Source organism: Phalacrocorax aristotelis, chromosome 8 (assembly GCF_949628215.1).
Source record: "Phalacrocorax aristotelis chromosome 8, bGulAri2.1, whole genome shotgun sequence".
Lineage (NCBI taxonomy): Eukaryota > Metazoa > Chordata > Aves > Suliformes > Phalacrocoracidae > Phalacrocorax > Phalacrocorax aristotelis.
This window is the reverse complement of record NC_134283.1, coordinates 39,667,087-39,694,967: the sequence shown is the minus strand read 5'-3', so window position 1 is coordinate 39,694,967 and position 27,881 is coordinate 39,667,087. Positions and strand designations below refer to the sequence as shown.

The 27,881-nt window shown below is 53.4% G+C and overlaps 2 protein-coding genes across 5 annotated transcripts; one reads left to right on the top strand and one right to left on the bottom strand.

Moving 5' to 3' along the window:
- Positions 1 to 325: 325 nt before the first annotated feature.
- On the top strand, positions 326 to 21,880 carry TCOF1 (treacle ribosome biogenesis factor 1). Of its 2 annotated transcripts, none has more exons than XM_075102696.1 (17): positions 326 to 487; positions 1,036 to 1,091; positions 3,819 to 3,961; positions 4,683 to 4,789; positions 5,487 to 5,835; positions 6,650 to 6,744; positions 7,206 to 7,430; positions 8,058 to 8,327; positions 12,364 to 12,538; positions 12,704 to 12,840; positions 15,359 to 15,605; positions 15,857 to 15,936; positions 16,642 to 16,870; positions 17,953 to 18,507; positions 20,167 to 20,264; positions 20,815 to 20,851; positions 21,312 to 21,880. In XM_075102696.1, exons 1-16 carry the CDS (start codon positions 374 to 376, stop codon positions 20,845 to 20,847), a joined length of 2,913 nt encoding a protein of 970 aa, XP_074958797.1. In that variant the 5' UTR covers positions 326 to 373; the 3' UTR covers positions 20,848 to 20,851; positions 21,312 to 21,880. The 2 variants fall into 2 exon arrangements, with proteins under 2 accessions (XP_074958797.1, XP_074958796.1); XM_075102695.1 differs by having other exon boundaries at positions 15,854 to 15,936.
- Positions 21,881 to 22,759: 879 nt separating this feature from the next.
- On the bottom strand, positions 22,760 to 27,577 carry CD74 (CD74 molecule). Of its 3 annotated transcripts, XM_075102697.1 has the most exons (9): positions 27,422 to 27,577; positions 25,647 to 25,822; positions 25,451 to 25,536; positions 25,301 to 25,354; positions 24,989 to 25,084; positions 24,658 to 24,748; positions 24,079 to 24,267; positions 23,658 to 23,750; positions 22,760 to 23,444 (listed from the first exon to the last, which is right to left on the bottom strand). In XM_075102697.1, exons 1-9 carry the CDS (start codon positions 27,490 to 27,492, stop codon positions 23,437 to 23,439), a joined length of 864 nt encoding a protein of 287 aa, XP_074958798.1. In that variant the 5' UTR covers positions 27,493 to 27,577; the 3' UTR covers positions 22,760 to 23,436. The 3 variants fall into 3 exon arrangements, with proteins under 3 accessions (XP_074958798.1, XP_074958799.1, XP_074958800.1); XM_075102698.1 differs by lacking the exon at positions 23,658 to 23,750; XM_075102699.1 differs by lacking the exon at positions 24,079 to 24,267.
- Positions 27,578 to 27,881: the final 304 nt, after the last annotated feature.

Below are 27,881 nucleotides of genomic sequence, written 5' to 3'. Positions count from 1 at the left end.
TGTTTGCTTGTTTTAGCCCAAAAAACCTGCCCGAGCAGCTCCTCAGAGCCACTTAACATCCACCCAATGCTCCATCAGCCCTGAGGAATCATCTCCAGAGTGCCACAGCAGCGAGGCCTCCATCTTCACAGCTGGAAGATCGAGCGGATGTTGCTGGAAAAAAATCACTACCGCGCCGGTGAGCGGCCCGTCCTCCCTCCCAGCCGCCATCTCCCGCCGCGGAGGGGCGGGAAGGCTCCCAGGCCCCGCCATGATGGCGGCCACCCCTCCCCCAGCCCAGGCACTACACTTCCCAGCGTGCCCCGCGGCGGAAGCGGATGTGACGTCTCGCGGCACGCGGAGGCCCGCAGGTTGCGCCGAGCAGGGCCGCGCCATGGCGGCGGACGGCCATGGCGGTGGGCGGGAGCTGCTCGCCCTCATCCACCAGCACCTGCTCCGCGGCGGCTACGCCCGGGCGGCCCGCGAACTGCAGGCGCAGAGCGGGCAGGTAACGGGGCTACCAGGCAGGGGTGGGGGGCGGCCCCGGAGCGCGAGCCGCGGCGTGGCCGGAGGGCCCGGTCCCCCCGGCTCCCTCATGGCCCCCCGGGCCCGGTCCCCTTCGCTCCCCAACCGCCCATCGGGCCGGCCCCTAGGTTACCGGGCCCGCCGTGGCTTCACGCCGGACCCACGTGCTGGCCCGGCCCCGAGTGGGTGTCCCTTCCCTGCCCCGGTGCCTGCGGGCTGGCCCGGCCCCGAGCCGGCCGGGGAGAGGGCTGAGGCCGGCACCCCACCGGATAAAACCGTCCGGTACCGGGAGGGCAGCTGCCGGCCGAACAGGTGAAGTCCCGCCGGTGCCGCTGACGGGGGGACTCGTCCCTGGGTGCAGCGGGACGGGAAAACGGCAGGCAGTTGGGGGGCTTTACTGGGAGGCTTGTGCGAGGGGGTCACGCGTTCCTGTTTTCCTGGAGATTGCTGGTCTGAGGTCTCTTGTTCTGCGTGGTGGTCGTGTCCTGGAACGGGGCCGGTGTCTGACTGGTGTTCCCTCTGCTTTCACAGAAGTTGCTCCCTTCCCTTGCGGCCTCTCTCGAGGACATCTTTACCCACTGGGAAAAGTAAGTCGAAGGAAGCAATGGCTATCAGATTCCAGACTCTGTTAACATCCAGGCCACATGGCACGTGTGGTCTTTATTTGCTGGAATTTCCCCTTGTCAGAGTATTTCCGATGATAACTGTGTTCAGCAGACTTTCTTCCTAGCCTCTGGTTTTAAACCAATTTGTTTCAGATGTTAAAGATTACTTTGGTTTAAAATTTCCTGAGCTTGGAGATAAGTTGTTACTCTAGTTTTGGGCAACTGATGCTGTTCTTGCCGGTTGGGGTTCATACTGAAGTATTGTGGGGCTCAGAGTCATGCTTTACTGGCAAAAATCTTTTCCGCAGTTATGTTTCATTTTCTTTTTTAAAGCCACGTGCTTTGCAGGGATATTGACCCAAGAATAGAGAATTTGAGGAGGTGCTGAAATGCCAGGGCTCTTACAGGGACTTAAACCTTGGCATAGATCACATGTCTTCTGACTCAGAGGAAGTCTCTTGGTTTCAGCGTGTCCCTTCAAGCCCAACGCCTTCTTGCATAGTTATTCCACTGTGTACCCAGCATGAAGGTCTGCAGCATGGAGGCTTCCCATCTGTGGGGTGCTGTGATGTTTGCACCCGCCCTATGCACCGCTCGCTTTGGTTTGGTGCTTAAGTGCAGTGCTGCAGAGAGAGGCCTGGTGGCAGCCGCAGAGCTGGGTTGTTGGGCAGTCAGCAGTCAGTGGAGCTGGGCTTCTGTGCCCGTGTTGAGTAGCCCCGGAGTCAAGGTGCTCCTCAGCATGGCCATGCAGGCAGCCTTGGGAAGTGGGTGTTTGTTTCAAAGGTGTCTTCTGCCAGTATAGCTCGTGCCTTGGCACTGCCCCAGTTCTTGCTCTTGTGTCTCCATGTTTTTCTTCCTTGAGCAGGAGAAAGACTGGATCTAGGTGAGGATGTAGCAGTGCAGAAACAGACTTGCAGTTCCTCTAAGAAATTTATTGCTGTCTTGAGTATTGATGATGACCTTTCTGCTAGTTATCCTGGGTGCTACAGCAAACCCTTCCAGGCACTACTGCTTTTAAAGCTTGGGGGCGACAGGGCACTTACACCACATTTAATCCCTTCTTCTATACTGCTGCCTTTCTGTTGTGGTCCCACCCCACAAGTATGCTTTTTATTCCTGGTCCCCCTGAGTTATGCCTGGATTGGAGTCACAATAAGGGATGTATTGACTGGTAGTTTTCTTTATCCAGAAGGTGCTCTGCGCCCCTAGAGTGCTCTCGTGTGGGTGAGCTGTGATTCTCTCATCTCTTCGCTTCATAGGCATTTGGCCTGAGAATGCCTTTCCTCCAACTGCACTGTGGCTCGTGCCCATCTCACTGAGGCCATCCTTCGTGCTCTCCTTCAAAAATTCTTATAAAGTGAACATAATAGTTGAGATTTGCAGTTACCAAAGAGTGGCCTCCCTCCAGGGCTACATTTAGTCTCGGAGTGGGGAGAAGGGTGCCTGGTCGTGGGGGAAAGCTGGACTGGCTCAGCCCCAGGAGCAGATGGAGCCCTGCAGCCCTCAAATGCTCTGAGCTTCTGTAGGGCCTGTGCCTGCAGGCACTGCTGTTTTCCCGCCACGTGGTATCCCTGATCGCCTGATAGCTCAGGACAAATTCTCACAGTTGTCTCTGTTGTGCTGTCAGCTGCCACTGAATCAGAAAGGTGTTGCAGTATCATGGCTGTCTGTGTGGCTTGTCCTGTTATTTTATTAAAAGTATTATTAGAGTAGTTAACAGGACTTTGTAATAGCAAATGTGCCTTCGGCTGAGTCTGCTTGCAAAAAACATATGTTACAGCTACGCTACTAAAATGTTCTGGTAGTAAGCATAATCTTTACTGGCCAAATCGTTACATTAATCTCATTTTTACATCATGATGAACATATAAGCTAAACTGGCAGAGAAGTGAGGGATTTTGCCTCTGATAATTGTGTTTCTCAGGGCTTAGAAGTATTGCCTGTGTGAATCACGCAGACGTGTGCCTAGCCATTGTTATCCTCATAATAAAGCGAGTGTATTACCTATTTTTATATTTGAAAATTAAAGATAGCTTTAGCTACATCATCTGTTCTGGAACAGGTAGGATTCAGAGCCTGGAGACATCTTTCTCCAGCTTGATGTTTTAACCCAGTTGAACAGATTAAGTGTTTAGTGCTTGTTTGTGGCCTCTTCCTCCCCTTCTTTCAACACATCTTCTGTAGGTCCAGCCACATGCTTTCATAAAACTCTGCAGCCTGAGTTTTCTGTCCTGTTGGCCTGTGAGCCCAAGTTCAGATGGCTTTTGCAACCTTTAGATTCACTTCTCCTGGCTTTGGGGAATACCAAGACCTGTTTGTGGATCACTGCCCTAACCCTGGGACTGCATTTATTGACTGTCTGGCTATAGCTGCCTCCTGGAGATGGAATTCGTTCTGTAGGACACCTTTGCTCTGTGGAGAGCACCAGCCTGACCATATACGTTTTCACTTCTCTGCTAAAGTGAGAAAGAGTCTGCCTAGGACACACAACAACAGGGATATGTTATCTCAGGAGTTGCTTGAGGAGGACTAGAGATGTCCCTTGCAAGTTAGAGAAGTATTTCTCCCACCCCCTTAGGAGCTATAGAGGAAATGACACTGTGTGTCCTTAGGCTGGAGCCTGACCTGAGAGTGAATGAATAATTGTATTCCAATTTGTTCAAGATTACACGCACACCCCCCATTTTGATACAAATTCTGTCCCCTCAGAACTCCCTCGAATTCCAGAAGAAGAAAGGTGAGTGATGAAGAGACAGCCATCCCAGAAAAGATCAGAGTTCCTGATCCTGTGAGCAGCTCTGAGAGCTCAGAGAAAGAAGAGGATGAGAAAGAGAAGGTGAAAGCTGCAAATGGTAGGAGCCTTTCATCTCCCTGGAGCTGACAGTAGGACTGGAGACTTGTGTAGGAACAGCCCGACTTGCTTGGCTAGAGAAAATCCATGTGAAGTGATGGCTATTCCCTTGTGCCCTTAGGAAAACAGGACAACTAATTTAGCATCCCCTTCTCATTTTCTGAGGAGCACAGATGTCTGCTGAAGCTAGAAAAAAAACCTGTTCTGATTTCTTTTGGAAGGGATGGGTGTTGTTGCTTGGACTGAAGCCTTGGGAACCTAACGCTGCCCACTGTGGAGCACCTTCTAGTTGGTCCTAGGTGTGTGTTGGGCCAGCAAAGGCAAGCCTGTTTCTGGGATGAAGGAAGGATTTGTTAGTTGGTCTGGAAAGCCAGTGCCCTCTCTCTGAGGTGGGGCTAGATCCCTGGTGCAACCGATGTGGGAGGCGTTGGCTTGCATAGTCTAACAAAAACCCATGTGTTGGATATGTTTTGGCTCAGTCTCATCTGCTGTAGACCAGCCCTTGGAAACATGCAGATCTTGGCAGGTTCCTTGTCTTGGTGGTGGGGAGAAGGATGAGGTGGAGGAGCAAAGCAGCTTGCCTGTCGCAAGGACAGTGGCAGTGGTGTTGGGGCAGGTGTGGGGATGGGACCTGGCCCTGCCTGCTGCGGCCTTCCTGCAGACCAAAGGCCATCTTGGTGTGAGACACTCTCACACGATTCCTCTGTGTCTCTCCTCTGCAGCAGCCAGCCTTTCCCTGGCCACAAACTCAGCAGTGGATGTAGAAAGCAGTGAAGATGATGACTCTTCATCAGAAGAGGAGACACCGGCTGGAAAAGGTGCAGTTACGGTAAGGCAGTTCTTCTCTTGCCTTTGAAGGCAGATAGTACTCTGAGGCCAGGACTGTCCCAGACTTGCTGGCATGTGTAGAATTGTGGGCTGGGGTGGGATTCATATTTAAGTTTAATATTAAAATTTACATATTTGTATTTGTCAAGAACAAGTCTTATGAGGAGTGGCTGGGGGAGCTGGGGTTATTTAGTCTGGAGGAGGCTGAGGTGAGACCATATCACTCTACAACTGCCTGAAAGGTTGTAGTGAGGTGGGTGTTGGCCTCTTCTCCCAAGTAACAAGCGATAAGACGAGAGGAAATGGCCTCAAGCTGCATCAGGGGAGGTTTAGGTTGGATGTTAGGAAAAATGTCTTCACTAAAAGAGTAGTCAGGCATTGGAACAGGCTGCCCAGAGAGGTGGTGGGGTCACCATCCCTGGGGGTGTTCAAAAAATGTGTAGACTTTGGGACATGGTTTAGGAGGCCTGGGGGTGTTGGATTGGACTTGATGATCCTAGAGGACTTTTCCAATGATTCTATGGTTCTAAATGAGCCTCCTATGCTGGCACAAGCCTTCTCTTGGGTATCTGTCCCCCAGGTGTTTCCCTAAAGAGCTCTGTGGTTTGCCTGGCTGCCAGATTGCTGTTTAAGGTACACTGTATCCAATTTAGCCCCTCAGCTGTCTGTAGGCCTCTAATTTCTTTTGTTTCCTATAGGTGACGCGAGCTGTGGTGAGTGGCAATGCTGCCAACTCCCTGCATTCTCCTAACAAACCCACCACCCCAGCAGGCAAAGCAGCGGTGCTCTCTGCTGCAAATAGAACTGTGGTCTCAAATAAGCAGCAGCCCAATGCACTAGCTTCATCTGCTGCTCCATCCAAGGCTGGCCAGAAACTGCCCAGTCCTGGGAAGCCTGGACATGCTGCAACAGCCACGGCCAAAGTAGGTCAAAGCAAAGCACCAGTAATGACCAAAGCACCAGAAAGCTCCAGCAGCAGCTCCTCATCAGAGAGTGAGGAGGAGGAAAAAGAGACGCCAACTGTGAAGGCCCCAGCCCCCAAAGTGGGTAAGGAGCCTGCAGGGTGCAGAGTGTGCTCTAGCTTTGCTGCGAATCAGGTCTGAGCTGCGCCTTCAACGTGTTCCTTTCAGCTTCCTTGCTGGAAAGCTCAGAGTGGTGCTTGTTCCTTGGGGAGGCTGCGAGAATACTGCAAAGCAGCCAGCTCCGGAGCTCTGTGGGATGAATCCAGCATGCTTGCTCCCATTTCAAGCAGCAGATTCTGTACTAAGATGTCTGTCTGGCAGCACCCAGCACTACGGGGTTGGAAATAACAGCATAGCTGATCTGGAGGAGATGAGTACTAATACTGCAGATGCTGCAGCGCCTTTCCAAAAAGCTGAAAGAATCTTCTCTTTCATCCCCAATTGCACAGTGATTGTTCTTGGGTTTTTAAGTCTTAAGGGAAATCTTTTACTGCTTTGAAGTGTGTTTGTGTTGGGGGTGGTGAGGAATAGATCATAGAAGCTCTGAAAATGGTCCTTCTCTTGACTCTTTATCAGAGGAGGTCCAGTCAGGCTGGGTGCCCCTGCAAGGAGCTGTGTGTAGCTAGGCAGCTCCCTGCAGGGTCAGAGGGTGGCCAGGAAGGATTTCCCACCTCTGCCCGCACTCAGGGGAGCGGTGTTTGTGGGCCAGTGTTTGTCTGGAGAAGCTATTCCCAGCAGACCACTGATGCTTTCAGCAGGGCTAGGCCCTCTTCCCTGCAAATCCCCTTAGCCTTCTCTGTGGCTTGTTTTGTTTTCCTGACTTCAAAAGCCACATTAGCATCAAGCTCTGGGAGCTCAGAGCAGGCAGCAGCTGTGATATCTCTTTGCTTGTGTTTCAGAGCCGAAGCAGGCAGCTGGGGCCACTGAGAGCAGCAGTGAGGAATCAAGTGATGAGACATCCTCTGAGGAGGAGCTTGCAGCTCCAGTGGTTCAGGTAACCTCTCCAACCCAGGGTCCTTGTCTCTAGGAATCCCTTCCCTTCACTTGGAGGAGAGAGGAATTGCTGCAGTGCCGTAGTCTGACAACACCACTTCCCTGGGTACATGGGAGCCCCAAACCCAAGGCCAGAGAAACATGCGGTATGGCTGAGAGCCCCGCTAACCCTGCCAACATCAACCATCCACCTCAGTTCCTTCTAGTGCTTGAAGCTGAGGGAGATCCTTTGATCTGTAGGAGGTGATTGGTGTGCAACTCCATGGATGTAGTCAGGCAGTCCATGGAGAAAGTGGCTTGCTGCAGATACTCATGGGCTGTGGAGTGTGAACAGGCCTCTCCTGGTCAAAGTTAGCACAGTCGCCTTCCTTGAAACAGATTCCACACAGTCACAGCTCTCAACTGGTTTCTTCTGAAATGTTACCTCATTCTTCTGTTCCCTTTTGTTCCCCCTGTTCCCAGGCAAAACCAGCTGTGAAAACAGTGCAGGTTAATGCAGCACCTGTGAAAAGTGCACCTGCTGCTCCTGTGTCCCTCAAGAAGAATGCAGTGCGGCAAACAGCACTGGCACCAAACCAGGCCAAACCTGCACCCACAACGGTTCCTGGGGCTGCAAAGCCCGATGACACATCAGAGAGCAGCGACTCATCAGACAGCGAAGATGAGGAACTTCCATCAGTAACCCAAGTGCGTCTATCTGAGACTCTGTCTCTCCTTGCACGCCTCTCCAGGGCTAGGAGTTGCAGTGAAAAGTAATTTTGTAAATGCATGTAGTGTATAGCAAAATCACACTGGGGGTGGGAGGAAGGAGGCATGGGGCGTTTGAAGGCACTTCATTGTCTTTGCTCTGAGATTTAATCAAGCCATTTTACCTTTCTTTTTAAAAACAAAAAAATCCATCAGTACTTCTAAACGAAAAAACCCCAGCAATTCTTTGCCCACCTGAAGAGGCAAATTGTTGTGGTTGAACTTGCCCCTCAGCTATAAATTGCAATAGTGTCTAATTTGTCAAACTGTAGCGCAGCTTTGCTTCCCTGCTGTGGAGAGTGCAAAGCACTGCAATGTACCTCACTGGAGGGGACTGGTAGTATCAGCAGGCTGATGAAGAATGTCTGGTCTTGCTTTCTTATCTGGGGAGACTATCCCCACACAGCTAGATGAAAGGATGCCTTGTGTCCTGCCAGTTGCTAATCTTCCATCAGTATTTGCCTTTCCCAGGGAGCTCTGAACTATCTTCCCTTGATTACAGTATGAGCAAATGAATTTTCCTGCTGTGGGATTTGCCTTATTTCATGCTGTCCTTGTTTTGTCCAGACAAAGCCACTTCCGAAATCCTCCCAGGCCATCCCGTCCCCAGTGAAACCTACACCAGCAGCATCACCCTCTGGCAAAGCAGCTCCAACAAAACCACTTTCAGTGTCCCAAGGGAAGCCAGCACTGAAACCAGCAGTGCCAAAGCAGGCTAAAACCACACTGGGAAGGACTGCTGCCCCCACAAAGCCTGCAGAAAGTACGAAGCCAGTGGAGAGCTCTGACTCCTCAGGCAGTGAAGAAGCAGATCTCCCTGTGCCTATCAGCCAGAAGGTAGGTGACTGCATTCAGCTCAGTGTCAGGGGATGGGATATGCAACACAATTGTTTAGCCCTTAAATGCTGCTACTGGTCTCCTTGAAGCACCAGTAGCATGTAGTATATTGTATCTCAGTCCCTCAGGGAGGAAGGTCTTTGCTTCTCCTTGGAAACAAGTATAGCCTAACTTGCCTCACCCAGCCACACCGGGGGAGGGTCGGGTGTGTAACCTATTTAATACCAACTGTTACACTCCACTCGTGCCTAGCTCCTTGGGAGTGGGCCTTATGCGTGCAGTCACAGGTAGCTTGGTCTTAGCTCTCCTGTGAGGGTTTGTTTAGACCTCTCTTGAGACAAGGTCTGTGGACTCAGACTTAAGTGGCTGAGCTCAAAGGGAAGCAAAACTCTTCCTGAGAGAAGAGATTGCCTTCCTAGCCACATTGCGTGAAGGCCTTCAGCATTGACTCTGAGCCACAGGGCCCTTCAGAAAGTGCCCTGAAAGCCATGTTTTGGAGATGGCAGCTATTATCTGGAAAGGAGGAAGGGAAGCCGGGGGCAGAGCCTCACGTGTCATTGCAAGGAGGCTCTTTGTCAACACGTCCTTTCACTATTGACAGGCAGGAGCCGGAGAGGCTCTGCTTTTTTGTCTTCATAGCCTTGGTCTGCTAAGGTGGGTGGAGGGGGACGCTTCTCTAACAGTTGGCTCTGTGCTGCTCTCTTCCTGCATGATTATCTGTGAAGATTCAGCTTTGGGTTACAGGAGCAGCTATTCTGAAAGCTGTGCCATGGGGTCCCACTGTAAAACTATCGAGACTTGTCTGTTCTAGCAGGGTTGTAGGTGAAGGACATGCTGGCGTGGGTTTGTTTCCCCTCGGTGTTGATTTGAAGCTGGCAGCAGCAGATAGCCATCTTGCTGATGGCAATTTAACCACTTTGGCATCTTCCTTCCACTTGCAAACTGGTGATTACCCCTCAACAGCCACAGTCAGCGAGGAAGAGCTTGTCATCAAGGGAGCTCTATTTTTGCCAAACAGGCAGTTTCTTCCCATGTTAGTAGCCTACAGGCAGAGACCACAAGTGAAGCCTGAAGATAAACTATTGGGCTTAGCTGTGTCCACAGTCCTGTCCTCCCAGTCAAACTCTTCTTAGCTCATCCTCACCATCTGCTACTTGGGCATATGCTAACCACTGACTTACTGGATCCTGCAACTTCCTCTGGCTTCTATGCAAGATCCAAACAGATACAGAGCGTTGGAAGCTGCTTCGTCTTTCCCTGTGGGGGTGGATTAGCACAATTAAAATGAACATCATGCCTAAATTGAACTGCTTAATTGGTATGTTTACCCCTGAAGACTCAGGAATATTTAGTCAAAGAAGTTGACATGGTGTTTGCATATTTTGGGGGGGAAGGGTGGTGATGGGGGAGAGTCTGGAATGACCTTAAAGATGCTGTGAGCTGCTTTTCTTTTGGAACTACTAATTCTGCGCTGCTTCTTCTTTCCTGGACGTTTTGGGCTAAAAAAGATGCTCAAGCCCTCTATGGAGAGGCTTCAGCTTCTGCTTACCAGGACTGGGCATGGTATGCACAGGCATGCATGTGTTGGGAACCCGTGTCTTCCTTGAGCATCCCAGGAAAACCCATGTGGGTCTCTTTCTCTCCCTGAATCCTGTCCCCTCGTGACACAGCTGAGATTCTGGTCCCAGTCCTGATACACTGGTGGTGCTTCCACGGTGCACAGGCTGCAATGGAGTGATTTTTACAACGTGCTTGGCACACGTGGCTCAGTGTTGTTTCCCCCTCTTGTCATGCAGCACTGCATGATGCAAATGGACCCAGCGGAGTGGCAGATGGGTTGTGCAGGAGCTGAGTCATCACACTCGTACTGAGCCGCAGGCAGCTCCTGGTTTGGGGGCTAGAGAGGGAGCAGCAAAAATTATTTCCTCTTGAATTATTTTCCTCCTCTCTGAGTTACTTCAGTACCTGTGACGCTTAGGTTGTCAGAAGCTCTCTGCCTGTGTTAACCTGCTCCCTGGGAGTAACTCAGCCATGCTGCTGGCCTGATCCCACCTGGGGTCACGCCACAGGATGTGGTGGCTGTCAGCCTTTGGGCAGTGACCGAGGTGAGGTGGATGGAGGACCTTGGCCGCCTCCTAGGAAGATCTGAGGAGTCCTGAGGCTGTGTAAAGCTTATGGTGGTTTCTCTGTGTATGCAGTTGTGTTCTTTCTGTGTCAGGATGCCTCGGGATGGCAGCTCTTTCCTAATCTCTTGCTAAGTCAGGAAATGAAGCAGCCCTTGTGCCATGTGTCCAAGTAAGGGGAAAAGCCAGTTCCCTTGCTATGAAGGTCAAAATGAGTGAGTGGGGTCTGATCTCAGTAGACTTCTCTTGCACAGCAGTGCTTGGGACTAGAGGGATAGGAGTTAGCACGTTCAAGTAGAGCGTGTGAATTCTTGTGTCTGCTTCAAGTAGTTCTCTCTCTTCAGCGCTGCAAATCTGGCCTCTCTCCTGGAGGTAGTGAATCACTGGTATCAAAACAAAACAGACAAGTGAGGTTTGCAATCCCCCCATCTCCAAGCGCTTGTGGAGGTTTCTGTTTCTCTAAGTAGAGTCAAAATGTGCTTGGCTTGTTCACAGAGCTGTTCTGTAATGGGATAAACATGCAGATGCTGTTGTCTGTTTAGTGTTTGGCTTGGAGATGATAAACACTACCCCAGTGGCAGCCCTTGGTGGGACCGTGCCAGGAAGCACGGTAAGATCTATCCTCCTGGGAGGCTGCTAAGCTGGTGCTCTCGGCCGCTGGCCAGGAGCAGCCCCTTGCTGGGCCAGCGCTGCTGAAGTCTTCCTGGTCCTCTGTTGCAGTCTGAGAGGGTATTGCTGCGTTAGCAGCACAGCAGGGTTGGGAGAGGCGGGTGGCAGGGGCTGTGCAGCTGGGCAAGAGTCTCTCTCGCCTTCTTGCTGGAGGCTTGGAGACGGAGCGCTGAAGCGGACTGTCGTCACGTGCGGGTTGGATGGGGTCTGCCCACCCTGGCAAGCGTGATGTACTCTTTGGCAGAGCAGCCCGGAGATGAGCGATGAGTGGAGTAAACTGAGTGGGCGCAGAGCACTGTGAGCCTGGAGAATATCTGCAGGTGGTGAAGTTACCAGATCTCTTGGCAAGCGCTTCCTCTGCCACTGTTAGCCTTCAGCAGCATGCAGGAGGGGTGTCTGCAGCCCTTGGCCCAAGCCAGGAGCAGAGCTGGGAAGAGGTGGTCTCACCTGGCAGTTGCATATGTGGTGCTACGATAACTGTAGCTTCCTAGCGGTGACACACTGGTTGCCTGGGACAGTGGCTCGTGGCATGTCTTGGGACATCAGAGTGTTGACAGGTGCTATGGAAAGGACAGCCCAAGTGAGTTGCAGGGTATTTTTGTTGTCTGGAGTTTTCTAAGTTCTTAGACCTGTTGACAGATCAGTTTCCGAGGTGCTCAATCATATCTTGGGTCCCAGTCTGTCTCTACCTGCCTCCTGTGTTCCCAAATGCTTGTGTACACCCTGTGCCTCCACTGAGCTTTTCAGCAGCTCTAGGATATAGCTACTCTAATACTGTGTCTGAATCTTGCAAGTGTTTTGGCACAAGACTTCCCATCTCCTGCTAATTCCCCAAGCTGGGGGGAGGTCATGCTTAAATGAGAGGCTACCTTGGAATGGGGGTCTCAGGGTTGCGGTGCTTTTCCTGCCCTCAGGCTCCTGTCCAGCCAGTGTCTCAGCCTCAATAAGGAATTGCTGCTCTGAGCTTATAAGCGCTGTTAGCCCCGCATGCTTGTGCAGTAAAACACACTCGGGCTTCCTGTCAAAAGCATGTTGTTAAATGCAGGGGTATGTCTCATCAGCAGCTCAGTCCAGACAGTAACTGAAGCCCTGTCCAATCTTGACACGCCAAGGATGGAGTGAGTGTTAGTAACAGCTGTGTTAGTGTAAAACAAAACCCAACTTGGGCTGAAACTGCACTGAAACTCCTAAACAACACCCGTACTAACAACACATTTCTGGGCCTGTGTTTCTTTTTTATTAAGAGGTTAACAGAACAGCCTGGGCCTGTTCCCAACCTCAGCCAGACTGCTAAAGCTGGGTTGGCTGAAAAAGCAGTGGGAAGCACCTTGAAAAGCCAGGCCTCAGAAAGTGAGAGCAGTGACTCGTCTGACAGCGAAGAGGAGTCCCCTGCTGCGCAGACACAGCCTTCACAAGCTGGTAAGTCTCCTGGTAGGAGTCAGGGTCCCTAACCCTGCATCTTCATGGGTTTCCTTCTCTCCCCTGCACATGGAATGGCCCAGCCTGTTCTGATAGCTCCTGCTCTGAAGAGCCATGGAGAGCAACTCTTTTTGCTGGTGACAATCTCTTATGGTTTTCCTGTAGTGAAAACTGATGCTGTGCCCCAGCCAACAAATGTGAAGAAGGCACCACCCCAGGCAGCAGCCCCTCCACCTGTCAACAGCAGCGATGATTCTAGCGAGGAGTCAGGTTCAGAGGAAGAAATAGTCCCCCCTTCACAGGTAAGGAGCTGCTGACCTGCTGGGTGTGGATGCTGTTAGCCCTGCACGCTCAGGAGGTCTCGGGACTTGTGGGGCGGGTGATGAGTAGTGCAGAGAGGAGCCCTCCCGTTGGCTGGATCAGGTTTTCTTGGTCACATGCCTGGGTCTCGCTGACCATGGCTTTGGGTGCGCATCTCGGCTGCAGCAAGCTTGCAGTATGAGAGCAGTGGAGAGTGTGAATGTTTCAGCAGAAACATGAGCAGACCTCCTCTGGGACTTTGTCCTCTTTGCCCTACCCTAGGGAGTTAGACTGGAAAAGCAGCCAAATCCTTGCAGGCAGAGTCTTTCCATGAGCTGGGTAGCTCCAAGACAACCCACCCGTTTCCTCCCAAAACCCTGGGTGTGGGGTGTGGCTGGAGCTCTCTGGACTCCCCCTCCACAAGCCTTGGTAGGATGGAAGTATCTGCCCTAAAGGGTAGCACAGTGGCCCTGCTGCCTTTCAGCAGGAGGAGCCTGACCCCTGCCGTGGGGAAGAGAGGTGACCCCCCATACCTGTGCAGAATGCTGCTGAGTGTTGTGGAGCTGATCCCAGCTCTCTCACCTGAGTCTCTTTGTGTCTCGGTGCCAGTCCTGCAGGGCTACGGCTGAGCTCCCTGAGGCCTGAGCTGCCTCGGTGTGAAGCTGGCTTGGGGGTGTCTGCCTCTGCTGCAGTTTGAGCCCAAGAAAGAAACCACATGAAGAAGCAGCCTCGGCTGCCGTTCCTACATGGTGGTGCTCTGAGTCCAGGGCTTAGTGGCCAAGTGCGCTTCTTGTCCCCTCACATATTCATCCCCTCTGGGAGAGGGGGATTATGTGTACTCAAGGAAACCCTTCCCCATATTGGCCTGATGCTGTGGCCAGTGGAAAGGCTGTCTCCCCCAGCTGGTGGGCAGGCAGCCAGCCTGAGCAGTCCGTGATTAAAGCATGTTTATAGTACAAAGATTGTATAAAATAACGTAGTTGCTGTAACTTGAGCTCAGTGCAAGACGGTCGAGAGCTCACGTTGGATTGGTGGCTCTCTGCATGGTGGACCGTTGCCTTCCTTTCTGAAGGCCAGATGTTGTGTGAGGGAAATGTCAGCCTACAAAGGCCCAGCCTGTCAGAGATCTGGAGAGGGCGGGCTGCTCACGTAGCCTCATTTTGTAACACAAACCAGGAGGCTGAGCACTGCTTCCTTGCTCCTGTTCCCTCCTGCTGGCATTTGTGTCTTGGACCTGATGTCAGCGTCTGATTACCATGCCCCTGGCTCTTCTATTTTTAACCCCTCTTACGCGTTTAGTGTGATGGAAGGTTTCAAATATGAGGCAACAAAGTTGCTTCTTGTTAATTTGCTCTCTAATCTGTGGCTTGCTTGTGGACCTGAAGGCAGATTTGCCCTGTGGTTGGTGTCTTTGCTTTATCTCTGTTGCCAATTAACACTCTGTGTGAGTTTTAGAGTATAGGAGACATCCTGGAGTCCAAGTTCCCACTTTGCAAAGCAGGGTTTGCAACTGCAGTCTTGCTGGTGCTGTAGTGGATAGGGATATCTCAGCCTGCAAGCACATCACACTTTGTCTGCTTGCCCTCAGGATGGCTGCCTTGGGGCACTGAGCTAATGCTTTAGGCACTCTTGGGGTGCTGGCCCTCACTTCTCTGCTCCTGGCTGTGCCAGAGGCCCTGTTCAGAGGCTCTTAGAGCTGGCCTCTAAAGGGAGAGGGGAAAAAAAAAAGCTTTGGTGCTGTGTTAGAAACTGATGGAAGGTCTTAGGAGTTAGTGGTGGGTTGGTGTATGCTTCTGTCTCTTTCTCCCTCCAAGTTGTGCTCTGTCCTGATTTTGTTTCTCATCTATTTTAAGAGTCTGTCCCAGCAGAACGTCAAAGCAACCAAGGTTTTGAGCGCAGTTGAGCAGCTAATGCCACACTGCCTTTGGGGAAGGGGATGAAAGCACCTACTGTCCCTCCAGTGAGCAGAGTGTCTGAGAGCTCAAGTAGCGATTCCTTAGAGCATGATGTGCTGGCAGGAGTGGTAATGACAGAGGAGACTGAAGTGGGGAGCTTCCCTGGGGAGAGAGGGCAGATGGGTGTGCTGGTGTCTGAGGCTGGTGCCATGTCCCCAGCTGAGGGAGTGTGTTCGTGGAGGGGGGATGAAAGGGGCTGCTCTATTTTAACCATTGTTATTGCCCCATAAGGTGAGGCACATGAGCAGACAGTAGCCTGGGTCCCTTTGCTGTTCCTGCCTTCTAGCTGGCTGGCCAGTTTCTTCTTCTGACCGTACAGGGCACTGCTATCACAGAAGGAGCTGTCTGTTTGGCCACAGCTGCCTGCTCCACCTGTGGGCCGGGGGGAGGTGGGGGTCTTTGGACCCTGCATGAGAGGTTCTTCAGCTAACCTTGACATGAACTGGAGCAGTACAGCTGAAGAAGGGATGAGGTGGTCCAAGCCCATCTGCTCTGGGCTGCTTCTTATAGTTCATGGGCATGAGCAGTTATTCCTCTTTCTAGATGCTTTTCATCTTCTCCCTAGGCCCCCACTCCTTGCCTAAAGCAAACGGTTCCTGTGAGAAAAGCTCCCCCAGCCAATGCTGGCACTGTGCAAGCTGCTTCGCTCCTGGGAAGTCCCATCGCCAAGTCGGGGAAGCCAGGCCTGCAGCCAGCACAGGATGCCCAGCCGAGCCAGGCCACACCACCCACCCAGGCAGAGGAGACCTCGGACAGTAGCAGTTCCTCAGACAGCGATGAGGAGGAGACACCCAAGCAGCCCCCCAAACCCGGTCAGTTCTCCCAAGAAGATGCTAGCAGTGCTGCTGACCAGGCCAGGGTGGGAGAACAGCATTTTGTTATGCCATGGGAGGTGTGTCACCTTCACACAGTGGTTGGAGAGGGGTTCCTCCTCTTCAGCTTGGCAGAGCACTCCCCTTTCTTCGGAGGCAGAAGGCCTTTTGGTGGCAGTGACTGTGCTGGGTGAGCTCAGCCCCAGGCAGCGGTGGTGGGCTTAATGGGATGAACTCTGCTTCTCCAGCAGGCTCACTGCAGAAACCAGGAGGGACCCAGCCAGCCCACAGCTCCTCCTCAGAGTCCAGTGAGGAGGAGGCAGTGTCACAGGTATGGTACCTGAGCAGGCTGGCATCATCTCGTGTGTTGCGACTGGCTCCTAAGTAGGACAGAGAGAGGGTTGAATTCTCAGCCATAGCAAAGCGGGATGCTGAGTGCAGTACTGTGAACAGGGCCTTCTGGTGAGGGCAGAGAGAGGCTTTTGAACTTGGAATGCTTCCACAGGCAGCCAGGCCTTGGGCTCAGGCTCACGGTGCCTTCCCCAGGGGAAGGGATGGGAGGTGGTGCCTTGCAAGGGTTAAACCAGGAGAACTGGTGCATAGTGCCAATAGCAGCAGGATTTTTTTTCCCCGCTTTTATTTGTAACTTAACCTGTGTCCGAGCCATTAAATTCCCTTAGTCGGTAAAGTGCGTGCGTGCAGCACATCTGCAGTGCATTAGCTGTGCGTGGGTGCATGTTAATGGCCAGGAACCTCCCCCAAGCCTGCTTTACTGGGCGAGAACAAAGAGGAGACCCACTCACCATCAGCTCTTGCTGCTGTAAGCTCAGCCGGTGTCTGTCAGTGCTGGCCCCCTCTCCTGGCAGCTCTGGCCTTTCTGCAGAGCTGGCTGAGCAGTGCAGGATCACTCTGCAGGTGGTCAAAGGTGGGCCCTTCACTTGGAGTACGGGGACAATAGGAGCACAGACAGATCTATGTGTCTGGTGTGCGGGAGGCTGCCCTGCTAAGACTCCTCAGCGTGTCTGTTCTGTTTCAGTCCCTCCTCACAGGCTATCTGGGCCTCTCCAGGACCCCAGCAGCACCCCAAGCACCAAAGACTGTTCCCCCCCAGCCTGTAGGCAAAGTGGGGCAAGGAAAAGCAGCCATGACTGCTGCAAACTCCCTCACCAAGGCCCCTGTGAAAGCAGCCCCGGCCAACAGCTCCAGCAGTGAAAGCAGTGACTCCGACACAGACGTTGACCAGGTGGCTGCAAACCACAAAGCAGGTGGGTCTCCTCTGGCAAGGTCGGGAATCTGCTTGGCTCGGGAGCAAAGCCATGCTGGCATGGGAGGGTGACACTGGGATGGGGCCCGGTTCCCAATGTGTCTCTACCATAAAGCCCAGTAGCATGGAGTGTTGCTGCCGTCTGCTGGCTTCCCCTGGCCACGACACAGCCCTCTTGAATGCTTTTCCTGCGCTGGCTGGCTTGTGTGGCTCTGTGCCTTTGCCTCTTCCAAGTTCTGCTTTAACTGCAATAATTCAATTAATGGGAGTAGGTAGGGCTCTCCCTAAACCCTGTGCCCACTGCGTCGGTGTGCTGCGGTAGTGATGGCTCCTAGGGAATGTTTAAACACTAGCTGAAGAACATCTGCTATACAGTGCTGGTATTCAAGCTTCCCCTTGATCTTTCTGGCCTCTAGCATGTCTGGAGGGCAGAGGAGGGGAAGCAAGTGGGAAGACCTATGGAGAAATAAAATGTCCTGCCATTTCCCTGTTGCCCTGGTTCATTGGTAAATCGTAAAACTCAGAGCTGGAAGCTGATTCTGCTTTGGTGTGACCTTGGCACCTTCAGATGAGCTCTGGTCTGGCCTGCTCTAGAGGTTCAAATGGGTCTGTTGGCCTCTTGGGCACATCGCTAAGTTATACAAAGGGCTGCTGAGGAGGTCAGAACTATATGTAGGTTCAAGAAGGCCCAGGTGCTGGGGGATAGGCCATTGGTGATGGTTAAACGTGGTGTGGATATGCCCTCAACCTTTGGAAGGCCCTGACTTACTGGGGGTGGTGTCCTGGGAAAGGACTGCTCTGTCTGTGCTCACCCATCTTGTGCTACAGTTTCCTCTAGTCTAGTCCCTATGCTCCGTGGTTGTGGCCAAAGCTGTTGTAACCCACTTCCCTCGCCGGCTACTCATTCTGAGGCTGAGGCATCATTCTCTGGCTGTGCTGTAGTTGGGATGGCCAGCAGGCTTTGCTTTTGAGGGAGAACTGGAAGCTTCTCTTCAAACTCAAGCATATTTCCATCCTTCAATAACCCTGTGGTCTATGTAACAAATGCTGCCTGAGTTTTCTCTCTTGTCATTGTTTCTACAGAAAACAACCCCGCTCCAGGGCAGGAAGCCACTGGAGCCTCTAACAAAGAGAATGTAGCAGGAAAAGCAGAGCCAGGTCATGCCAGCCTCAAACCTTCCCCAGTCAAGAAAGCCGTGGCAGCGAAAGAGAATGATGTTGGGACAAAAGGGGCACAGGTGACCCCACAGTCACATGCACTGCTCTCCAACCCACAGTCAGAGTCAGGCTTGGGGAGTGAAACTGCCGCCAAAGCTCCTGCAGGGCAAACACCGGAAGGGTCGGAAGGGAAAAAGAAGAAGAAGAAAAAGGAGAAAAAAGAAAAGAAGGAAAAGAAGAAATCTTCCTCCACAGCAGACAAGACTGGGAAAACATCTAAGAGCAAAGACAAAGAGAATAAGAAGCAGAAAACATCTCAGAAGCGGAAACTGCCTGCAGAGGATGCGGCTGTTGGGCAGCCCAAAGAGAAGAAGCAGAAAGGGCAAGCTAATGAAGAAGTACCCAAAAAGAAAAAGAAGAAAGCAGCTGGTGACCTGGAGAAGTTGCCAGGCAGCAAGGAAAAGAAAAAATTGGCTAAAAGTAAGCATCCCTCACTTGGGGCTGCTTTTGCAATAGGTTCTTGCAGCTGATGCACGTTCAGCCTCTGGTGCAGGGCCTTGTAAGTAGCACCCACTTTCCTGTTAGCTTCCTGCTTGGCTACTTCCCTCTTGGCCCACCCAAAGCCAATGCCAGATTTTTTAATGCCCCACTTCAGTGTTCTTCTGCAGTATTAGCACCAGGTCATATTGCAGACAGCAGGCTGGGCTCTCCTGCCCCTCTGTCCTGCATCTGGCACAGTGGGAACTGTGTTAACACTCGCACTCATCCTTGCTGCTTGCAGAGCAAGCTGATGTCCCCGTGCATCTTCTATGGCATGTCCTGTCCCTCCAGGGCTTTCTCCTTTCCTGGCCTTTACCCTGGCTGGAAGCAGCTGTCTAGCTGAGGGCTGGCACAGGGTTGAGGTGAGTCTGCATTGAACTTCCTGAGACCTCTTTGCCTCCCTTTTGTGGCCTGCCTGCCTGCATTGGGCTTGGGAGAGTTCTCACTAGTTGTAAGCCATGAGGCCTGTGTTCTGCCCGCTGTGCTTTGTGTGGCACCCTGCTCTGTGTCTGCAGTGCAGAACAGCACTGCTAACCCTGCTGGCTGCCCTGGCTCCTCTGCAGCAAACGCAGCCCACGCCAGCAGAGAGCTAAGGTGAAATGTGGCAGGGGACAGCAGGCAGAACATCCCTGACATGCTGTGGGCATGGCAGAGGAAGCCCAGCATTCACATGTGCTGGGCTTTGTGTTAGCCAGACCTTCCTGAACATGGCCCCTTGCTGCCAGCCTCTTAAAAGAGATCAGCCTTGAAATCCGCGCTGTCATCTGCCATGTCAGCCCCCGCTGTTCCCTGTGGGGCAACCGTGCCCCTTCCTGACCCTGCCTGATCAGTGTCTGTACTGCAACATGGTGAGCAGCTCATTCAAGAGATCTGACTCAGTGATGTTACCCTGCTTTCAAACCCCTGGAGAAAGAGGAGGATGGTACCAGCCCCCTGGCTGTTGCTCCCAGTTAAGTGTTTCCTGCCCCTCTTGTCTGCATGCCTCTCTATAATGCTCTGTTTAATCAGAGCTGGTTCTGTGATGGATCTTGTATGCTTTGTTTGGCTTTTTTTTAAAAAAAAAAAAGGAGATGGAATGGATGGGCCAGATCTGCTGGGGTTTCCCTCTGCAGAGGTGCAACCCTTCATTTTGGAGGAGACAGACTTGTTTGTCAGCCCTTGCTTGGGCTGTTGCACAGGGGTGAGCTGGAGCCTCTTGGAGCAGGTGTGCTGAGCTGAATCTTTTGTCCATCCTGTGTTAGTTCCCCTTGCTCTGACTTCTGGAATGTGCTCAGCTACCCCAGTGCTGAAGCTGTTCCTTGGAGGTGGGTGGTGGGGCAGTAGGAGGTGGAAAGAAGGGGATCCTGTGAAGTCTACCCACACGTGTGCATGGATGGTGGAATCAAACTGCTCTGGCTCAGAGGTACTGGAGAAACAGCCCTGTGTGCAGCTGCTTTGTAGCAGGGCCCTGCCCTCACCCAGTTACTATTCTGGAAAGCTTGCTTGGGTTTGGATGTGATCAAAAACTTACTGGAGGTGCTCCTACCACTCTGTGCACCATCTCAGAGGCTACCAACACCAGAGTCCCTCTCTTAGTTGACTTTTCTGTCCCTCTCCCAGAAAAAAAGGCTGGAAAGGAAAAGAAGAAGAGCAAAAAGGTGTCTTCAGAAGGGGAGCCTGTAGCAGATGGTTCTGCTGAGGTTCACAAGAAGAAGAAGGTATGTGCAAGACCCTGGGATGGGGTACCATGGGGAGAGCTGTTCTGAACCGTGGTTGCAACGCTTGTCCCTGCAGCATTGACAGGCTGGAGAGGAACAGAGCCATGCCCTGGCCTTGCTGGCAGTACAGAGGAGGCTACAGTTAATTGTGGCTGGGCTTGAGACACCCTGACCTTTGGTTGGTTGGCGTGGCTTGAGGAAGGACTTGTTCCTGTACCGCTCCCCCAGGAGAGAGCCATTTCCCTGGCATGGTCTATCCCAGGGGCACTTCTGGTGGAGGAGAGCCTATCCAAGGAATAAGTGCTCATCTTCAGCTGTCTGTTCATCTAGTTTTCAGCAGAAACCAGAGCTCCTGAGGGCTTGGCAGGCTACTGCATCCCATCCCAAGGGCTAGGTAGGGGGCAGAGGGAGACTGTAGGGATGCTCCTCATTTAGGGGTATGTTGCTGTAGAGGTGGCAGCCAAAGAAGCCTTTGGCTTATGGCACTGCTAGGTCCTTCATGTTTGTGGTGCAGATGACACTGACTTATTTTTCACCTTTTTCTTTCTAGAAGAAGAAAACAGCTGATCCTGAAGGATTGTGAGAAGGTACATGGCCTGTGGGGACTATCAGTTGGTACCTCTGAATGGTGGTAACCTTGGCCAAATTCAGTACTCCTGGGCCAGTCTTGGGAAGACAGTGTGCCCTCTAAACACCCGCTGAGTCCAGCCTGGCCTTAGATTAGAGGGCCAGAGAATTGGAGTGGTGTAAGGAAAGTCATACAGCAGTGTGCTGGCTTCTCTGGATGTGTTTGACCTCAACGCTGTAGCTGCTGAGAACTGGATGTCCAGCGTGGACGTTGCTGTCCTCTGTCATCAGCAGAGATAAGCGGCCTCTGGCAGTGTCTGTCTGTCCCTGCTGACCACAGGGAGCTTGGAAAAGTAATGTGAATTAGATGGTGATGTAGCCACCTGGAAGTGGACCAGATGACTCTGCCCTTGCTCTGCTCAGCTGTAAGGCCGTTACCCTCTTCCCCATCCCTAACTCTTTTAACTCCTCTCCCCAAAGGTACCGCAACCCTGTGATTAAGGATTTATGGGTGAAGATCAAACAGAAGAGAGGAAAAGGAAGCTCGTCAGGAGAATTCCAACTTTTTTTTTTTAAATAATTTATAACTTCTTTTAACTGTGACTTTTAGAGCAGAGTGTTGTAACTTTCTGCCTTTTCCTGCCCCGCTGGGGCCCAGAGACATGTTTATTGCCCCTCTTGACAGCTTACCTGTTGCACAAGAACTGAACTAAAGGAGGCAGTTTGACCAGAGGAGAGCCAGCTTGCATAAACTGCCCTCCTAGTTGGCACCCAGCCATCTCTTTCTCTTTTCTCACCACAGAGCTATATTTTTAAGAGAAACTTTTACCTCCTTTTTTTTTTTTTCCCTCTCTTCCTCCTTCTGTGATTTGTGGAGTCAGTCCTTTTGCTACTATGGGTTTACTTTTTATTCTAACACTGACAGCAGCAGTTACCGTGTCCCTGGAGTTGCACTGAACAGCTGTGGCCAGCAGCTGTTCTTGGCCAAGGAGGTATAATTTTTTGTGGTTTTTTTTATGGAATACAAAATAAAAAAAACAGAACGGTGAGATTTTTGCTTCAGCTGCTTTCAAGGGAGGAAAGGAGATGAGAAGCCCTTCTGTACGGGGACCAAACCCAGGCTGGGAAAGCAGGGCAGGTGCTGGGGCTGAGCCAGGGGCTCTGGATCTCTCTGGAAGATGTAGGAGGGCAGAGCCCAGCTTCCACCCAGGTTCACAGGCACCGCTTCAACCCCTGAGGGAAAACAAATTGCTTTCTACCTGCTTCCTGCGGAAGAGCAGACGCTGTTGCCCCTCAGCTTTGAACTACATGACCTAGTGTTGGTTTGTAATTTTCTGTTTTTTCATAACTAAAATGCTGTGTAGGGGCGGGTACAGAGAGCAATTTTTTGCATCGCCCACCCTGTGCAGACCCAGCCTGCTGCCTCGCTGGCAGCTGCTACCCTGCGCCTTATACTGGGCTTGTGCCTGGTTTCCTCGCTTCACTCAGCCCCGGGGTTTAGCAGGTGAGGAGGAAGGGACCGGATCCCCTTGTGCTCCTCCCTCCCGTGCTGTGCAGCCTGAGTCCAGGCTCTTGTGGCGAGGGCAGAGCTCTCCAGCTGCCACCTGTGCAACCCAGGCACAGGAAGATGGCTTCGATGCAGGGGGCTGTGCTCCTCTTCCCCCATGTTGCGGCTCACTTAAAAGTGACCTCAGCCTCCTGGGTTGTGCTGGGGTGCAGGGGGACCCCAGGGTGCCGGGGAGATTGAACAACTGATGGGCCAGGAAAGTGGCAAGGAATATGTATGATCCTTGGTGGGGCCACAGATGTCTCGAGTGTCTTTGAAGAGATTTTTCTTTTTCCCTTTTTTCTTAAGATTAATTTATTTTTAACCTAGGACAGCTGCAAACTGTTTGCAAGCACTGCCCTGCTAGAGTTGCTTACAAGGCTTTCTTATTCAAAAGTTTATTTGAAATAATTAGCTTGTGAGGTCATTTATAAAGGAACTAGCAGAATAGTCAGAAAATTAGAAGCCCCTCTGACTCCAGGGTCAGCTCCTCTGCCTGCTGTTACCCACTGCTGCAGCCGGTCTCCAGCCTGAAGGCAAGCTGAAGGTGAGCATTCTCTACACAGCTGAGCACTCCACAGGAAAAAACCTCTACTAATCTAACAGCGCTTCAACCTACAGGGGTCAGTTAAGAAGCTGGTGGAGGTGGTTTTGCTGCTTTTAATGTTCGTTCAGTATAAGAAAGCATTAGTGGCTTATTCTTCAGCAGGGGTGAGCTTTGCGCCTGCTGCTGCCCGGGTGCTGTGGGATGCAGATGAGCTAAAGCGAACAGGATTTATGAGTCTGGCGTTGTTGAAAACACTTTCCAGCCTGCTTTACCCACCCTTTGAGGGAAGACTTTGTCTCTAGCACTGATCCTGGTGGCAGCTGCAGCCCTGTGGTGCCCTGCAGCAGGGGAAGGGTCACAGCCGATGCCTCGGGCAGGAGCACACAGGGCTGGTTGCTGTTAATCGTCTCGGGAAAGCAATGTAAGAGCAGAAATGAAATAGAGCAAAAAAAAAAAAACACAGGAGCTGTGATGCTGCTGAAGAGGGGACAGGTGTCAGCTGGCATCCTCTTCTACTTGTCTGTGGGGGAAGGATAGAAGGGTGTTGGTAAGATGGCTCTAGGGCCTCTTGAAGCCCAGCCTGCTTTTTGCCTCTGTCTCCACCTCAACAGCAGTGCTTTCGTGCTGCAGTGGCTCTTGGGGGTGACCTATGTCTCCCCCAGCCCCCCCACCTCCCCCAGCCCCAAGGGATTTCCCCACCGCCCCCAGCCTCATGATCACACTTGGCCTTCACCTTTCTCCATAGCCAGCTTGAGCTTGTCCGACCCGGAGAAAATCATCTCCTCCACATCTATGGGGGCAGCGGGGGTGGTGACAGCGGTGGCACCTGCGGAGGGTGGGCAGGACATGGGTGCTGCACCCCTGGGGCTGCCCCATCACCCTCAGCCCCTGAGTGATGGGTTTGGGGGCAAGGGGGGCTTGTGGAAAACCCTGACTGCATGCCTGCTATCACTGCAGCTAGCCCAGGAGGTCTGTGGTTTTTAGGGACCCCTCAGCCTTAACATGCTGGCACCATAGAGGGGTGAGGGATGCTCTTGGCAGTTTGGGCACTCTCTTCTCCCTGGCTGCTTTCCTCCCTAACCACAAGCAAAATGGGGGGCAGCATCCATGCACGTTGCTCATTCCTCTCCTCCATCCCCTCCCTGGCAACCTACCGGGGCAGTCCAGCTTTTCCCGAGTGGCAGTGCCCTCAATCCTGGTGCCATTTTTGTAGGAGCACCAGCAGTAGCCCGTGGAGGCATTGCACTGCTTGGGCAGGTAGTCGCCGTTCACATCACACTGCGGGCGGAAGTGACCGGGACGGACACCCCCAGAATTGGCCTCCGCCTGGCACTTAGTTTGCACTAGGGCAATAAAAACAAAGGGGAGACACTGTGTGGCGGGAGCTTTTTATCCAGAAGCAGACAAATTAAGTATAAAAGGAGAATGAGCCCCCACCTGGTGACCTTTCTAAAGCTTTTGGGCTAGCCTAGGACCAAGGGTTTGGTGTAGCGTTCCGGCTTTTCAAACATTTGCTCATCCCAAATGCCCTGCGGGCAGTGGGCAGTGGTTCTGTGATGTCCTAAAGGCCACCAACCAGAGGCTCCCCATGGGACAAAGAGGTCTGTGACTGGTCAGGGGACAGAGGGGTTGGTTGCCTTTGGGATGCCCTGTGCTGGTACCTCCTTGGGGGTGGTTGCTCCTGAGGGGCCAGACCCGACCCTCCCCAGCTTAGCAGCCCCCATCCCTCATACCTTTCTCCGCTGGGATCGGCTTACGCTCCTCTGGCTTGGAGTTCTTGGCCATTTCAAAGAGCAGCCACTTGTGCATCCAGGATTCAAAGGACTGCAACAAAGGGAACAGGCAGGTTAACCGGGACGGAGCGGGTGCACTGTGGGGAACCATGCTGCACACTCCAGCCTGGGCCAGGGAAGGTTATGAGCACCACCGCCTCCTCCCTTGGGGTGGAGGTAACCCAAGCCTGGCTCAGGCAGGACTTTGTTTTTCCAGGTGGGGACACACCAGTCCCTCCCCAAAGCCGGGTGCTCCTGGAATGGTAAGAGTAAGGTGGCAGCAAGGACTGACCTTCCAGTCTGCATCAGTCATGGTCTTCTTCAGCTTCTTCAGGTTGTCCATCAGGTTATCCTTCAGCTTCGGGAAAAACTTCCCAGGGTCTCCTTGCTGCAGTGACCACCATGGTCAGACAGGGCAAAGAAAAACAAGGCAGGGTGGGGTGAAGCTCTGCTTATATCAGCCAGATGGACGTTGCAGGAGGCCAGGAGCTCCCACCAGCTCTGAGACCCCAGCCCCAGCCAAGAGATAGATTGAAGCTGCCCCATTGCCTCCTGCAGCACAGGGGGCAGCTCTGGGGCCAGTGGGGGAAGCAGGGCACCTTACCAGCAGCAGGTGCTTCACTTGGTCCTCGGTTTTGTTGCTAGCAGGGGCCATGTCCTTAAGAGAAAAGACAAAAGGGCAGCGTGAGCCTGAGGGCTGGCAGCAAGCCCCAAGGGCAGCAGGCAGCTCCAGGCAGCAGTGGGGATCTCTTACCATGTTGCCTTCAGAGGGGGCAAGTGGCAGGACCCTCATGGCCAGGGGCACGTTCACCATGGACATCTTGTTGACTGGCTTGGCACCTGCCAAGGAAGGAGTGGTGTAAGGACTGCTGGGTTGGGTGGTCCAGGGGGGACCCATCCCCTCTCCCTGGACACCCCGCCACCACGCTGGTGCCCACAGGGCTACTGACTGGCAGGCAGCTTCCTCTGCAGTGCCTCCAGCTGCAGGGTCTGGGAGGTCTTGGTCAGCTTGCTGATCTGCCCGCTCTGCTGGTAGACGAAGTAGATGGTGACAGCTTGGCCAGCGATCAGCAGGGCCACCAGGATGGAGACCGTGGAGAGGGTGGCTTTGTGGCCCCATGCAGACCTGCAGGACATTGAGAGGGAGCTCAGCCCTGGCCACTGGCTGGAGGAGACATCCTCATACCCTGCCATCACCCCTCACACCAAAAACTTCCCCTGAAACCCACATCATGCCCCACACCACCACAAACACCCCCCAGACAAATGCAAATTCCCCTGTCGCGGCATGCAGAAGTGAAATCTCAGCTTGAAGGTCGCTCCACTGCACTGGGGGGAACCGAAACCCACTGGGGGGTGGCGGGGGGGGGGAAGGCTGGGAGGAGTACAGGGGAGCACATGGTCACATGGGGGCTGCAGGCAGGGTGCTGCCAGGGCATTTTGGGGCACGACATTGCTCCGGGCATTGTGCTTTGTGGGAAATGACTTCAAGCTGCATCAGGGGAGGTTTAGGATGGATATTAGGGAAAATGTCTTCACTGAAAGAGTGGGCAGGCATTGGAACAGGCTGCCCAGAGAGGTGGTGGCGTCACCACCGCTGGAGGTATTTAAAAGACATGTAGAGGTGGCACTTTCAGGGCATGGTTTAGGAGGCCTAGGGGTGTTGGGTTGGGGGTTGGACCTGATGCTCCTAGAGGTCTTTTCCAACCTGAATAATTTGATGATGAAGCCACCTGAAGCCTCATCAGTACTGGGGGGGGGAGGGGGGGGGGGCAGGGGGCAGAGGACATATGCCATGGGATGCTGAACTCCGCTTAATTTTTTAAATTTTGTGCAAAAAGCAAAGTTGCGGGGCACCCTGAGTGCAGAGGCAGCACATAGGCAGGCTGGGCAGGTGGGTGTCGCAGCACTGCCGTTGCACTCACATGCCAAGGGAAGGCAAAGCCAAGCACCACATGGCTGCCTGCTGTGCTGCCAAGGCCTCTCTGGGCGACATCCTGCCCACCGGGGTGAACAGGGCACTGGTGGGGCTCAGTGGCCCCCCACGGAGCCAGCAACCGCCTCCACTGCCCGTTGAGGTGGGGGCATCCGTAGGTGCTGCTCGGCTGCCACCGCTGCTGCAGGCAATGTCCAGAGCCGGACTTGCTGCCCAGATGTCAGCCCGGAGACTGGTGATGTCAGAGCTCCCAGGCTTCTGATTGGCTGGAAGTGTTTGGCAGGTGCCCCAAGGGGGTTGGGAGTTGGGGGGCTGTTTGGGACATGATGGGTGGCCCCACAAAGCCGGCCGGGCTCTGGGTCCATGCTGCGTCCGTGCCTGCCCCATAGCCATCCTCTGCCCTTCCTGCCCTATAGCCACGTCATCAGCCCGCTTGCCCCACAGCCATGCTGTGCTCCCATCCACCCCACAGCCACACCTTGAACCTCTCTGCCCCATGGCCACGCCATGTCCCCATCTGCCACAGAGATAAGCGACACCCCTCAACCCCACAGCCACCCTGTGCCCCTGCCTGCCCCACAGCCATGCTCCATCCCCCTCCACCCCACAGCCACACCACGGCCCCCTTGGCTCCACAGTGTGACCCCCACCTTCCACCCCATAGTCATGCTGTGCTCCCTTGGCCCAACTGTATCCCCTTCCGCCCACAACCACACAATGCCCCCTCTGCCCCACGTCCCCACTTTTCCCTCCCCATGCCCCCATCCCCGTGCCCCCCAGCAGCAGCACCTCTGGGTGTTCCCAACACTGAGCACGCCACTGCTGCGGTCGGAGATGAGGTCCCGCTGTTCCTCGGCCATGGCTTCGCTGTCGGCACTCCGATGAGCAATGAGCGCCCCGAGTGCTGCTGCTGGAAATACCCCCGGGGCCCCCACCCTGCCCCAGAGTGGGCCCAAAAAAAAGCCCCATTGGCTGCTAGCACCCGCATCACCTGTTGCCAGGCAGACCTCTGTTCAGCAGGTCTCCAGTCCAGAAATGATACTGGATCTGGCCATGAGCACTGCAGCCACTTTGTGGGGCATTGCTTCCCACCCCACTGCCACAGGCAGGTCACAGCGGTGACACCCGGTGTGGTGGGGCAGTGGGGGGCTCCAGTACCCCTGGGGGGGCACGAGGTGGGATATGGGGGGCAGGAGGTGCGGTACAGGGGGCAGGAGGTGAGAAGTGGGATGTGGAGGTGGGATGGGGG

Bases quoted from the DNA above. Each gene is read 5' to 3' on its own strand.
- TCOF1 (XM_075102695.1), top strand. From the start codon at position 374: ATGGCGGCGGACGGCCATGGCGGTGGGCGGGAGCTGCTCGCCCTCATC. The intron at 488-1,035 runs GTAACGGGGCTA...CTGCTTTCACAG, and splicing joins TGCAGGCGCAGAGCGGGCAG to AAGTTGCTCCCTTCCCTTGC. The intron at 20,265-20,814 runs GTATGTGCAAGA...TTTTCTTTCTAG, and splicing joins AGGTTCACAAGAAGAAGAAG to AAGAAGAAAACAGCTGATCC.
- CD74 (XM_075102697.1), bottom strand. From the start codon at position 27,492: ATGGCCGAGGAACAGCGGGACCTCATCTCCGACCGCAGCAGTGGCGTG. The intron at 25,823-27,421 runs GTGCTGCTGCTG...AATGTCCTGCAG, and splicing joins AGTGTTGGGAACACCCAGAG to GTCTGCATGGGGCCACAAAG. The intron at 24,749-24,988 runs GTCAGTCCTTGC...CCTTTGTTGCAG, and splicing joins TGACTGATGCAGACTGGAAG to TCCTTTGAATCCTGGATGCA.